Genomic DNA, 15408 nt, shown 5'->3' on the forward strand with positions numbered 1-15408 from the left:
AAATGAAAATCAAACTGAAATCTGAGGCCCGATGCTTAAAAAGTTAACTTTAATGGAAATCTCATCCAACAATAAAAATCCACCAGACAAAACTGACATTCCCAAGGCCACCACCTCTCTCTTAGCTTGTTCTTTCATCAACTGTCCCTGTGACCTTACACAAGTCATGACATTAACATTCATATAATTAACTCTCTGAAGAAATGCTATGCTTTTAAACGTGGAACTTGGAGTTCATGCTGTGGTGCAATGGAAATGAGCCTGACTAGTATCCATGAGGTTGCAGGTTCAATCTCTGGCCTTGCTCAGTGGGTTAAGGATCCGGCGTCGGTGCAAGCTTCAGGCTAGGACACTGAGGCGGCTAGGATCCTGCATTGCTGTGGCTGTGGCGCAGGTTGCCGACGCAGCTCGGATCTGGTGCTGCTGTGGCTGTGGTGAAGGCTGGACCCCTAGCCAGGAAACTTCATATGCCATGGGTGTGGCCCTAAAAAGCAAAAACAAACAAATGAACAAACAAACAAAAACCAAACTCTGGAATTTTAACAATAAAGGCTCAGGACGATAGGAATAGCCTATAAATAGTACTTTTTTGCCTATCATATGGGAAATAAATTAAAAATAGCAACTACTAATAATAATGCCAGGGAACAGGGCCCCCTTAGGAACTGCTGCTACTGGCTGGTTAGAATATAAATTCAGAAACAATTTCCCACTACAGTCCTTCCTCAGTATCAGCAGGGACGGTTTCCAGACCCCATTGATACTAAGCTCCATAGACGCTTAAATCCTCTCCAGCTGGGCCTCCAGGCCCAAGGGTATGGAACACACCTGTACGAGGGCTGACTGTGCAAGTCGAAAGAACTAAAAATGCACATGACCAATGACCCAGTAATTCCATGACTAGAGATTTATCCTATTTAAAAGCTTAGTAACAATAAGAATAATTTAGCTACAAGGGTGTTTCACAGAAGTATTGTTGACAATAATAAATTATAAATTGGAAATAATCTATATACCCAGCAATACAGGAATATTTAAACAAATCACAGCAGCATCTTCACACAATGAAAAATTATACAATCATTGCCTGGATTACAGAAGTCTATTTAATGACAGGAAAGAGATCTACCATATTGTCAAAAGCAAAAAGCAAATTATAAGGTATATAACACGCCTCTGGTTTCTAATAAAAAATGGAAGTCTACACAAAACAAAAATACGCAAAAGACATATATCAAATTACTTTTAATATGTACCAAAAAAGATACATTTAAAAATAGATATATCAAAAATATTAACAATGGTTAATTCTGAGGTATGTTATGGATGTTTATTTTCTTTTTGCTTAGCTTTATGTTCTAAGTTATTTATAATGTAATACAATACTTTAGTAGTTTCATTTTTTTTGTCATTGGATCTGAGAGAACATATGATGTATAATTATACAGGTATCCTAAACATTCATAAAACTACTTCACAATTATCATTTTTATTCGTTTTCCTTCTTTGGCTGCCCCACAGCATATGGAGTTCCTGGGCCAGGATCAGATCTAAGACGCAGTCCCTACATAAGTCACAGCAGCAGCAATGCCGGATCCTTAACCCACTGTGCCAGGCCAGGGATTGAACCTGCATCCCAGCACTCCCAAGACACTGCCAATACTGTTGCGCCACAGCAGGAACTCCACAATTATCATTTTAAAATCACACAATTATACCAATGTTAATTTCTTAGTTTTAATATTTGTACCACCATTATGCAAGATGCTAACATTAAGAACCTGGGTAAAAAGTATATGAGAACTCTCTGCATTACTTTTGCAACTTTTCTGTAAGTTTAAAATTATTGCAAAATAAAAAGTGTGGAGGGAGTTCCCGTCGTGGCGCAGTGGTTAACAAATCCGACTAGGAACCATGAGGTTGCGGGTTCGATCCCTGGCCTTGCTCAGTGGGTTAAGGATCTGGTGTTGCCATGAGCTGTAGTGTGTAGGTTGCAGATGCGGCTCGGATCCCACGTTGCTGTGGCTCTGGCGTAGGCCAGTGGCTACAGCTCTGATTCGACCCCTGGCCTGGGAACCTCTATATGCCGCGAGAGCAGCCCAAGAAAATGGCAAAAAGACAAAAAAAAAAAAAAAAAAAAAAAAAAAAAAAGTGTGGGGTTCCTGTTGTGGTTCAGCGGGTTAAGTACTTGACATTGTCCCTGTAAGGATGCAAGTTCGGTCCCTGGCCTTGCTCAGTGGGTTAAGGATCCAGCATTCAGATCCGGTATTGCTATGTTTGTGGCATAGGCCTCAGCTGCAGCTCCCATTTAACCCCTGACCCCCTTCCATACACTGTAGGTGCAGCCATAATAAGAAAAGAAAAATAAGTCAAGAAATATCAAAGATGTAGAGAAAAGGGAACCCTTGTGCGCTGCTGATGGGAGTGTAAACTGGTGCAGCCACTAAGGAAAACAGGCTGTTCCTCAAAAAAATCAAAAACAACTATCATGAGAACCAGTAAACACCCACTTCTGGGTACCTGAAGAAAAAGAAAACATTAATTCAAAAAGATACATACACCCCAATGTTCATTGCAGACTATTTACAACAGCCAAGATATAGAAGGAACCTAAGTGTCCATCAGCAGATGAATGAATAAAAATGTGATATATACACATAATGAGATGTTACTCAGCCACAAAAAGAGTAAAATTTTGCCTTTTACAACAACATGGATGAACCCAGAGGGTGTCATGCTAAGTGCAATAAGTCAGAGAAAGACAAATACTGCGTGATCTCACTTGTACACGTAACCTAAAACACAAATGATCTAGCAAAACAAAACAGAAACAGACTGATAGATACAGAGGACAGGTGGTTGCCAGAGGAAACGAGGTTGCAGTAGGGGGCCAAAAAGGTGAAGGGGATTAAGAGGTATAAACTTCCAGTTAGAAAATAAATAAGTCACGGGGATATAGTACACAGCACTAATCTAGTCATTAACTTTGTATGAGGCCAGATGGTTACAGAGGACAGTAATATTGTAATAACTCTGTATGAGGACAAATAGTGTGATCATTTCAGAATGTATGTAAACGCTGAATCACTCTGAAACTAATAAAATATTGTATGTCAACTATACCTCAATTAAAATAAAATAAATAGGCTTCGAAAAACGGGGGAAAAAATTGAAGTATTTCCTTCAAATGTTATAAGGAAAATATCACAGGATCAACTGTGCTCCATTTATGGCTTATCACCATCTGAAGAAGATGTGCTCTTCGCCACGTGCAGGGTTAGACAGATCATTACACAGGCTGGGCTACTGTATCTCCATTTTACAGATAAAGGAACTTAAGGCTGGTTAATTAACAAGGTAGGTCAAGTGAGCGGCCCATGGTCACAGACAGGGCTAATAAAAAGTGATCAGGTTTCTAGCAGAGATAATAAATGGCTTCATCCCATTCCTGGTAAGATCAGTGATCCAAAATAAGTTAGAAATACTGTACATGGCCAAATCCTGCAGAATTCATTCACTGCTTATATACACATCAAGTCTGTGATGTTGCCCTTATGCACACGGCACACTAACCAACATAACTGCTCACAGAGGGTTTCTACTGCACTTTCTTTACCATTCTTCTTTTCAATGCTAAGTTTTTAAAGATATTACATAGGATATGAAGAGGCAGCTAAAAAGTTGAGTATAAACACAGAGATTCACCAAGAGATGGGCAGCAACAGTAAAAGAAAACTTAGTTCTATAAACACCATCCAGAGCACATGTGAGGACTTTTTCAAGTTGAACAAACCTTGATTTGAAACCCAACTTTTCCATTTACAAGCTCTAAGATCCTGAACAACTAAACCGATTTCCCTGGAAGAACCTAACAACACAGTGTTTGACCTATAGTTCTTAAATACATTTGAAAAATGCTATTTAGGAAACAAAACAAATAACCTTAACTTGACAGAAGTTCTGCGATGGAAAACAGTGAGCTAGTCAAATAACCATGCAGCTATAAATACAACCACATCATGCATGTGTCGGTCTTTACCTTGTGCAAATGCCGTACGTGATTTTCCAAAAAAATCTTAGTTTCTGTATAAAGTCTTTCTCCAAGGGGTTCAGGATAGGCCACACATAAAGCATAGATATCTCTAGTTAAATTGTCAAGGTTGTCATATTTACTCTGGAGATATTACTTTCAGACAAATGATACTTAACTCAAATTTGGCATTAAAACATGAAAAATACTTCTTTTTTTTTTTAGAGCGCACCCGAGACATATGGAAGTTCCCAGGGTAGGGGTTGAATCGGAGCTGCAGCTGCCGGCCAGACATAGCAACACCAGATCTGAGCCACATCTGTGACCTACACCATAGCTCACACAACACCAGATCCTTAACCCACTGAGCAGGACAAGGGATCGAACCCACATCCTCATGATACCAGCTGGGTTCACTTCTGCAGAGCCCCAGTGGGAATTCCCTGTTATACTGTTTTCTAAAAAAACAAGAAAATAGGGCAATAGTTATCTCCAAGGGAAATAAGAGGGCCTGTGAACCGAGAGGGATACCTGGTGGGGGAGGGGTGGCAGATGCCTGCAGTGCTCTAGCTCTTAACCTGGGTAGTGATTGTGCAGGTGTCTGCTTTCTAATTATCTGCTCAACTCTACATGAATATCTTCTTTTCCATATATATATGGAAAAATAACATTTCACACACCTCATAAAAATACTTCATAAAAGATCAAGTACTAACATATGGCGGTGTACAATTTGCAGGGGGGCTTTTTTTCATTTTCAAAATATTAAAGATGTGTGGCCTCTAAAATTTCTACCTAAGATATCCAAGTGTCAGAAGTCAACATTACATTCTTGGGCAAAATACCTGATGAAAGGAGGGATTCTGGCTTTAGAACAATCAGTAACACAGGTCTTCATTTTTCACAGTAAAATTTGAGAGTCCATTCTTAAATTTACTGTTTCTGCAGATATTTTTTACTTCAGAGGAGGAGGATGAAATTCATAATCAGGGCAAGAGTAGCTGGACCATTTTAGATGGATCAAGCAGTAAACATCTTAGAAATATTAGTAACTGAAGGGGTGCTTTCCAAAAACGTCAGCTATTTCAAAACCATTTACAAGCCAACAATTAATTATGTATTCTGTATAAGAATAAGGACACATTTATTCTATTTTCTTTACCTTATGGTCAGTTTCTCTTTTCTTGTACTCTTCTGTGACCAACTCTTCTTCTCTCTCTGCTCATTATTTTAGTTAAAACAGCCTTAAAATATCTAAGTACTTAGTCAGCTCAACCTCACTAACACACAAGCAACGTTTAACACTTAGTTTTTATTAAGATTCCTACGCATGATGTTCCACAAAAAAATTTAAGAGACTAACTCAATAATAAGCCCTTCAAAGGCAGAATTCCTATCAATATCATCTAGATACAATGGGAAGTACAGGGAATTCAATGTTAGAATCCTGTATCCAAGTTGTGCTCCATCAACTACCCACAACCTGGGCAAGTCCCTCTGAGGAACCCTCTGAGGAGCAGGTTACTCAACTAATATATCTACCTCACTGATCTCACAGGCTTATCTGAAGAACCAAATTAACATTAAAAATGTAAAAGATGGAGTTCCAATTGTGGTGCAGTGGAAACGAATCTGACTAGGAATCATGAGGTTGCAAGTTTGATCCCTGGCCTTGCTCAGTGGGTTAAGGATCTGGCATTGCCGTGAGCTGTGGTGTAGGCCAGCAGCTACAGCTCCGATTAGACCCCTAGCCTGGGAACCTCCATATGCCGAGGGTGCAGCTCTAAAAAGACAAAAACAGAAAAAAAAAAAAAAAAAAAAAGTAAAAGATTTATGCCAAACCCACGAAACCGTCTAGAAACGAACGTTACCAACATTTTCTGTATCTGTAGTGCCTAGAACATAGGTAGCCTAACAAATGTCTCTTACTGAAGATGGCAATTGTAATGAACTCAAAGAACTTCACTGCTCTTGCTCCAACATTCGGTTCAATATTAATAACCAGCTTGGGCACTGAGAACAAGGTAAATCAGTGTCTTATGAAATCTGAGCTCTTCTACAGAACACATGCCCCACACAGGGAGGGCAGACATCCTGCAGCCCCGGATGTGAGAGAACTCAGCAGCTGCACACCCACTCTGCTAATAACTTCACATCTCACCTCTCCTTCTGGGGGAAAAGAATCTCTGATTCTGACAGTGTCCACCCAGTCCCCCAAGACCTCCTTCAGGGTGCCCTGGGGCACCCCTATGCCATTTAGACCCAGAGACCAGGCCTCCACCCCACTCCCTTTCTTCACCCTGTGACGTGGTGTGTGGTGGTTCCGTGGTGGAAAATGCAGGTGGGAAAGGTGTCTGCCAGGGCACGAGTGCCAAGGCTACTCCGAGGCCCTCCCAGTCATGGCCCCTGGAGACAGTAGGGGCCACCCACCACTCTGCCCCAGCTACCTGTGGCTGAGTGTTCCAAGAGACCCCCTTAACCTCCCAAATACTAAGAAGCTAAAGGACTGGAGTAGTGTGGGTTTCTTCCTGGTACCAGGGTGTATACCTTGGGTATTGGGGGTTGCACCATGTTTCTTACATATATAATGTGTATGATAATAATAATAATAAAATATACATATATTATGCATATTATATATAGTGTATATATGTGTATATATATGTACTTTAAAAAAAAAGATTGCTGGAGTTCCTTTCGTGGCTTAGTGGTTAAAGAATCCGACTACGAACCATGAGGTTGCAGGTTTGATCCCTGGCCTCACTCAGTGGGTTAAGGATCCAGCACTGCAGTGAGCCCATGATGCGGCTCGGATCTGACGCTGCTGTGGCTCTGGTGTAGGCTGGCAGCTACAGCTCTGATTCGACCCCTAGCCTGGGAACCTCCATATGCCACAGGTGAGGCCCTAAAAAGACGAAAAGAAAAAAAAAATGTTTAATTAAAAAAATAAAAATAAAAAATTTAAAAAAGATTGCTGTTATGAAGGAATGCAGGAGACTGGGTTTCAGATTGTCCTAGGGAAAATCACAAATTTATATTTTCACATAAAACTGCTACCTCACAAATTAGACATCCCAATTAAGAAACGTGTCCATCTCAGAGGCACCGAATTTGATCCCTCCTGGGAACATCTCGTCAGATACCTGTGTGACCTGCTCCCTCCCTCAGTTCCGTCTCTGCTCAGGTACCACCCGGGAGGCCTGCCTCGACGACCCCACCTAAAGAGCCACGCACATTCCAACTACTCCCATACCCTCGCCTCGCTTTATTCCCCCACCCCATTTATCCCTTCCTGTTATCAGAAGCACTGGTATTCGGGGGTTTTTTTAGTCCATTTCCTCTAGTAGAATGTTTGTGTTCACAACTGTACTCCCAAAGCCTAAAACAGCGTCTGACATACACTAAGTGCTCACTCAAGTAGCTGTTGAATGAAAGGTTATCAAAGACTGCTGACTGCCCCACATGGGTGATGAACTTGGAAATATGAACAATAAATATATTTGAAAACGGCCGCACTGAGGGGTTCTTCCATTTATGAAAGCTTAGACCTGTTCACACTTTTCAACAAGCTTATCAACCTTAGTGGGCCAACCCGTGCAGGGACCGGCGCCACGCAAAGGATACGAGAAGCGGTCATTCCATGTCGCTCTCTCCACGTACTCCAGCATGACCACAGCTTTGATTGTCGTGAGGAGTTTGTTCCAGGTTTCATCAAAATCCACGACTCTTGGTTTCAAAGACATTGTGCAAGTTTAGTGTTGAAATCTGTTAATTAAAAACAACGGTAATGTTAGCATGAATTCTACAAGGTTAGCTGCTTGTTTTTAAAGCTTCGCATAATTAGCAAGGGGTCAGAACAGAACCCAGCACATAGCAAGGGTAATAAACACTGGCTGCCACCTTTTCATGACTGTCTAGACAAGGAATCGCACAGAATTCCCTACAAACCCTAGGAAATGGAAAGCTTTTAGCAGACATTATTTATAATCAAGGGTGTTCCACAGATTAAGAAGCCTCAGTTAATGTGCTGAGAGAAAGAAGCTGAGAGCCATGAGCCAAAAAGCCAATCTCCATCAGGAAAAAATGCACAAGAGACACTCAATATAAGGCTTTTGCCCCAAATCCTTGTAATCTTCACTCCTTAAACTTGAGACTGAGGTGGTATGTAGGGGAATATGAGAAAACACAAGAAAATTAAAGGGTTTATTTCCCTGGAGCATTGGTTTAGCTAGATTTCAAATCTTTCTCACTATCACACCAGAAGAGAAATAAAAGCGAAACCTCTTAAATTTAATTGCACAAGGGAGCTCTTTTCTGGCACATGCCTTCACATTGGCCCTCTGAAGCACCAAGCCAGCCTGCAGCCAGGGGCACTGCAGGGAAAGGGAGGGACGGAGGCCATGGCGCTCTCCCTGGGCACAGAGAGGAAGGAAGAGAGAGGCAAGGCGAGGAGACGGGCTGCACGTGCCACCCCCGCCCCAAGGAACTCGTGACCCCGGGGCCCTTCTTACGTTTCTGTCCTGTGAAGAGAACGCAACAGGAGTCCAAGCAAGAGACAAGGAAGAGAAGGAACCAGACAAGCCAAATGAAAACCCAGAAGAGGGTGTGCCACACTGAATCTCCTCACTTCAACACACCAAGCTCCACCTCCAGGCCTTAAACTTTCTCAAACCAGAGTGGATTAGCAGTAACTGTGTGTGCGCTCCCTGGGGCGGGGGACCTAAAGCTCTAGCTTTAAATCAGAAAATTAATTTTTTTTTTTTGTCTTTTGTCTTTTTTTGTTGTTGTTGCTATTTCTTGGGCCGCTCCCGCGGCATATGGAGGTTCCCAGGCTAGGGGTTGAGTCGGAGCTGTAGCCACCGGCCTATGCCAGAGCCACAGCAACGCGGGATCCGAGCCGCGTCTGCAACCTACACCACAGCTCACGGCAACGCCGGATCGTTAACCCACTGAGCAAGGGCAGGGACCGAACCCGCAACCTCATGGTTCCTAGTCGGATTCGTTAACCACTGCGCCATGACGGGAACTCCAGAAAATTAATCTTAACTCCTTCTCATCCTTATTCACAAATCCTATCTGCGTTCTTCAGTATTTATTTCCATCCATTCCTGCGTAACCCTTCAAAATGCTCAGGAAACAAGCCTCCAAGTTCTAATCTATATTAATCTTTCATTTACCAAAGAAGTACTAATTAACAACTATTAATATTTATACAGTACTTATTATGAGCCAAACACAAATCTGGGAAATAAAAAGATCAAAGTGCTTGACATAAACTAATTAAATCCTCCCAACAACCTGATTAGGGAAGTCCCACTGTTCTCTGCATTCTCTAGATAAGAACACCTGATGATTAAAAACTTGCTATTTATTGGTGGCATTAGGGGGATTCAGACCCATGCTAGAACCCCTGCCCTCCACTGCCACAGACATCTGTACTGCCTTACTAACATTTTTAGTGAATACTTAGATATGCCAAGCACTGTTCTAGGCTGAAGATACTATAGCCTAAATAAACAAAGTTCTCAACCTTCAGGAAGGTAAGATTCTTGCATCTGGCTGTCAGAAACAAAACCAACCTACCTAAACATCAGAGCTGACCTTGTCACTTGTACTTAAAGCTGTCTGAGGTTTTCCACTACACACACCATTCAGTTTACACTCACTGGCAGCACAGCTCACCAGGCTTCTGTGACCTGACCTTGGACTTCAGCACCTCTTCACCTTACTCTTCTCAGAGACTCCCTTAACACCATCATCTGGTAACTTCTTTGACTGCACCAAGGTCACTAAACACCACAGGCTAATTCACACACCCTGCTTTTAAGCTGTTTTCTATTCCCAAAATCCTTTTCTTCACCTTGCCGCCCCCCTTTTCACATATTCACCTAACTCCTACTGATATTTCAGCTCTGGCCCAATATATTTGCTTTTAAGAACATGTCTGGGGCATTCCCACTGTGGCACCGCAGGTTAAGAATCCAACTGCTGGAGCTCCCGTTGTGGCGCAGTGGTTAACGAATCCGACTAGGAACCATGACCTTGCGGGTTTGGTCCCTGCCCTTGCTCAGTGGGTTAACAATCCGGCGTTGCCGTGAGCTGTGGTGTAGGTCGCAGACACGGCTCGGATCACACGTTGCTGTGGCTCTGGCGTAGGCCGGTGGCTACAGCTCCAATTCAACCCCTAGCCTGGGAACCTCCATATGCCGCGGGAGCGGCCCAAGAAATAGCAACAACAACAACAACAAAAGACAAAAAGACAAAAAAAAAAAAAAAAAAAAAAAAAAGAATCCAACTGCTCGGGTCACTGCAGCAGCACCAGTTCCCAAAGGGTGCAGTGGGTTAAAGGATCTGGCATTGCTGCAGCTGCAGTGTAGGTCGCAGCTGCAGTGTAGGTCATAGCTGTGGCTGAAAATTCAATCCCTGGTTGGGGAGCTTCCACATTTTCAGAAAAAGAAAATTTCTGAGTGAGCAAAGGTGCCCCTTATATATCACTTGAGAACTGTCTGATCACTATTACTGAGGACTAAACCACTCTTACCTCTAATTATCTGAGTGTTTTTTAAGGGTAAAGACTATTATGTCACTGTATACCAAAAAGCTTCATTTCCTCCCCTTATAAAAACGTGATCACACTACAAACCCTGCTTATAAATTATTTTAATGGTTGCACAGATTGCTTTCTAGCTTTACTCAAGTTTTGGAAGAATCAAACTGGCAATGACTTTTCTGCTAAGGCCAACAGACTTACGATAGAATAGCTTTATGGGCAGTGATGGTCATTGTTGGATGGGTGGAAAATGTGGAAGCCAAGGACAGAGAAGCACCAGTTCACTGAAGTACACTAAAAACTAGGAGTTCCCACTGTGGGTCAGAAGCTTACAAACCCAACTAGTATCCATGAGGATGTGGGTTGGATCCCTGGCCTTGTTCAGTAGGTTAAGGATCTGGCGTTGATGGAGCTGTGGTGTAGATCACAGACACAGCTTGGATCCTGCGTTGCTGTGGTTGTGGTGTGTAGGTCAGCAGCTGTATCTCCGATTCGACCCCTAGCTTGGAAACTTCCATATGCCCTGGGTGCAGCCCTAAAAAAAAAACAACTAACAAACCAGTAAAGGGAAATATGCTGAAACAGTCTGTTAAATGCTCTGCTTGCACCAACAGAAAGCTCATATAGGGGAGTTCCCGTCGTGGCACAGTGACTGATGAATCCGACTAGGAACCACGAGGTTGTGGGTTCGATCTCTGGCCTTGCTCAGTGGGTTGAGGATCTGGCATTGCCGTGAGCTGTGGTGTGAGTCGCAGACACCGCTCGGATCCCGTGTTGCTGTGGCTTTGGCTTAGGCTGGTCGCTACAGCTCCAATTAGACCCCTAGCCTGGGAACCTCCATATGCCACGGGAGTGGCCCTAGAAAAGGTAAAAAGACAAAAAAAAAAAAAAAAAAGAAAGAAAGAAAGCTCATATAACTAAAAAAAGTAACTTCCTTCATTTAATTTAAATTGTTTACATAATTTTTCACCGATAATTTACATAAGGATGGATGTGAGTGAGTAAAAGAGGGCAAAGAAAGAAACAGGACAACAACCAATGCAGTATCCTTTCCCACTTGCCAAGCTGTCAGACAACTCACAAGAATACACATCTTGAGAGTTCCCACTGTGGCTCAACGTATCCATGAGGACGCAGCTTCAATTCCTGGCCTGGCTCAGTGGGTTAAGGATCCGGCATTGCCATGAGCTGTGGTGTAGGTTACAGACGTGGCTTGGACCTGGTGTTGCTGTGGCTGTGGTGTAGGCTGGCAGCTGCAGTTCCGACTTGACCCCTAGCCTGGGAATTTCCATATGCCATGGGTGTGGGCCTAAAAAAGCCAAAAAAAAAAAAAAGCCAAAAAAAAAAAAAATGCACACCTTGTTTTCACCCCTGTGCCTTACTGAGGACCGTACACGTCCTGTACCTGAGGTCACGTCAGGACCATTTCCATCCCCAGGCAGTGAGATTACATCCCAGTGAGCATCAGCAAAGTTCAGATCTCACATTACCAGTCTCCTCTGGCTCTATTCTAGGTAAATTCATGCAATGTTCAGGGGGTTTGGGGTTTTTTGGCAGTGGCTTGATGCTGGATCTCAGTTCCCAGACCAGGTACTGAACCTGGGCCACAGTGGTAAAGTGCAAAGTCCTAACCAATACGCCACCAGGGAACTCTCCACTTTGGGGTTTTTAACATTTTGGCACACAGGTACTGTGTCTAAGGCTCATGAGTGTTAGGGGCCCTAAAAATCAGACTCCAAATTTAAAAATATATATATATATACAAATTCATGCTTAATTATGTTTCCAGATAATATTATGATATTTTATGACAATAATATGTGAAATGTTCATTATATTTGAAAATGATTCATAGATTTTCTCACTTAAACCACTATTTCTAAGTATGTATCATAAATTAAATAAATTTATATTTTATAAATTTGTATTTATTTATTTTATTTATTAAATAATTACAAAAGTGATTTATTTATCTCTTTTTCAGGTTCCCAGGCTAGGGGTCAAATTGGAACTGCAGCTGTAGGACTATACCACAGCAACTCAGGATCTGAGCCATATCTGCAACCTACACCACAGCTCAAGCCAACGTCAGATCCTTAACCCACTGAGGGAGGCCAGGGATCGAACCCACGTCCTCAGGGATACTAGTTGGATTCATTTCTGCTCAGCCACAACAGGAACTTCCCAAAAGTGATTTATATAAACATAGTTATAATATGACCCAGAAATTCAATTCCTATGCAAGAAAAAACATGTCCACAAAATAAACTGTACATAAATGTTCACAGTAGCATTAATTATAAAGGCCAAAAAAGTAGAAATAACTCAACAGTCTATCAAGGAATAAATGGATAAATAAAATGTAGTAAATCCATACAATAGATTATTATTGTGTAATATAAGGGAATGAAGTACTGACTGATGCTACACTACAGATGACCACTGAAAACACCAGGTGAAGAGAGCTGATCACAAAGGACTACGTATTACAGGATTCCGTTTATATGAAATATCCAGAACAGACAAATTCATAGCCTAAGAAAGTATTTCCTTGGCTGCCCAGGGCTAGAAGACTTGGAGAAAAATGGGAGGTGAGAAGTGACTGCTAATTGGGTGATAAATACATTCTAAAAGAGACTGTCATGCTGTCTGCAGAACCCTGTGAATGCGCTAAAACCCCCTGAATAGCACAGTTCAACCGGGTACCCTGAATGGTATGTGAAGGACACTGCGATAAAGCTGATAGGCATTTAAGGTGAAATAGTCCTCTCGAAAATTTTAGAGCAATTTATTGTGGTGGGGAAGAGAAAACAGGTAAATGTGCACGACGGCAAATTCTGAAATGTGAGTCTCCCTCTCACTCCCATGCTTAGTCACCAGCTCCCATCCTCAGAGGCCTATTATATGTACCTGGGGGCATTATATACACTTATTCCCTTTTTTTTTTTTTTTTCGTCTTTTTGCCTTTTCTAGGGCCGCTGCTGCGGCATATGGAGGTTCCCAGGCTAGGGGTCTAATCAGAGCTATGCCAGAACCACAGCAACGCGGGATCTGAGCCACATCTGTGACCTACACCACAGCTCACAGCAATGCCGGATCCCCAACCCACTGAGCAAGGCCAAGGATCGAACCCGCAACCTCATGGCTCCTAGTCGGATTCGTTAACCACTGAGCCACGACGGGAACTCCCACTTATTCCCCTTTTTTATATAAATGATTTATATACTCTTTTCACCTGTTTTACATTAATGGCATTATACTACTTACTTAATATATTCACTTAACAGTACACTTGGGAAAGCATTCCACATTAATACATAAGGATTTCTTTAATCCTAATAGCATTTCATTGTTCAGCTGTATCTGTTGATCCCACAGCTCCACAGGAGGAACTTTGGCTTTATCTGGACTCATTCTACCATGTTTGACATGACATGTGATGAGTTCTCCAAAATTAGAGTGCCTAGCAACATCAGTAATTTTAAGTTAAGTGGTTTTTTTAAATGGGTAAGCTCTTTTTACACTGACATTCACAAGGATATATTCCAAAGAAAATGACAACACAAGTCGCCATTGTGATACACACTTACTGATAAGAGGAGAAAATTGAATACTATCATTATCTTTAACTGACAATGTCTTCCGAAGTCCTCCTATGCTACACAGTACATACACAAGCAGTACTAATCATCAACCTGCAAGTCAGCAAAATCCAGACCACTGGATAATTAGATTTCTTCAAAAACCTATGCACACACGTAAGAGAGAAAGATGTAGAAACGAAAAAGAGGGTGAGAGAGATACATGGAGGGAGAATTGAACTAAAAAAGGCTATAAAGGGAGTACCCATCATGGCTTAGCAGAAACGAATCTGACTAGTCTCCATGAGGACACAGGTGTGATCCGTGGCCTGGCTCAGTGGGGTAAGGATCTGGCGTTGCCGTGAGCTGCGGTGTAGGTCACAGACACAGCTCTGATCTGGAACGGCTGGAGCTGTGGTGTAGGCCAGCAGCTACAGCTCCAATTCAACCCCTAGCCTGGGAACCTCCATAGGTCATGGGTATGGCCCTAAAAAGACAAAAAGAAAGAAAGAAAGAAAACAGAGAAAAATAAAAGAGACTAAAAAGGCACATTAATCTATCACAATGTGATTGATCTTACTTGGATCTAGATTTAAGCTTTTTAAGTAAATTATATATATATATATTTTTTGGGGGGGTCTTTTTGCTATTTCTTGGGCCCCTCCCGCGGCATATGGAGGTTCCCAGGCTAGGGGTCCAATCGGAGCTGTAGCCGCCGGCCTACGCCAGAGCCACAGCAACAATAGATCCGAGCAGCGTCTGTGACCTACACCCCAGCTCATGGCAACGCCGGATTGTTAACCCACTGAGCAAGGGCAGGGACCGAACCCGCAACCTCATGGTTCCTAGTCGGATTCGTTAACCACTGCGCCACGTCGGGAACTCCCTTAATTTATTTTTGCTTTTTAGGGCGATATCCGTGGCATATGTAAGTTCCCAGGCTAGGGGCTAAACTGGGGCTGCAGCTGCTGGCCTAGGCCACAGCCCCAACAATGCCAGATCCAAGCCACATTTGCGACCTATACCACAACTCACAACAACACCAGATCCTTAACGCACTGAGTGAGGCCAGGAATCAAACCCATGTCCTCATGGTTACCAGTCAGATTAATTTCCACTGTGCCACAATAGGAACTCCATAAATTATATTTAAGATATCCCAGGAAGGAGTTCCTGTCATGGCGCAGCAGAAATGAATCCGACTAGGAACCATGAGGTTATGGGTTCAATTCCTGGCCTCGCTTAGG

The 15408-nt window shown here is 42.5% G+C and overlaps 1 protein-coding gene across 13 annotated transcripts in view; it reads right to left on the reverse strand.

Annotated features, from left to right (window-relative positions):
- The window catches only part of CUL2 (cullin 2), a 128872-nt gene that overhangs the window by 60062 nt on the left and 53402 nt on the right, over window positions 1-15408 (reverse strand). For all 13 annotated transcript variants that reach the window (XM_084980493.1, XM_084980490.1, XM_084980489.1 and 10 more), the window contains exons 2-3: window positions 7655-7795; window positions 4040-4142 (exon numbers count right to left, since the gene is read on the reverse strand). In XM_084980493.1, the coding sequence (XP_084836619.1) occupies window positions 4040-4142; window positions 7655-7773 (222 nt within the window). In that variant the 5' untranslated portion in view covers window positions 7774-7795. The remainder of the gene's footprint in view (window positions 1-4039; window positions 4143-7654; window positions 7796-15408) is intronic.

The sequence above is a fragment of the Sus scrofa genome, chromosome 10, assembly GCF_054392235.1.
Source record: "Sus scrofa isolate SSC_HxYL_T2T_F1_AM1 chromosome 10, Sscrofa_HxYL_maternal_Yorkshire_Landrace_v2.0, whole genome shotgun sequence".
In the NCBI taxonomy this organism is placed as follows: Eukaryota; Metazoa; Chordata; class Mammalia; order Artiodactyla; family Suidae; genus Sus; species Sus scrofa.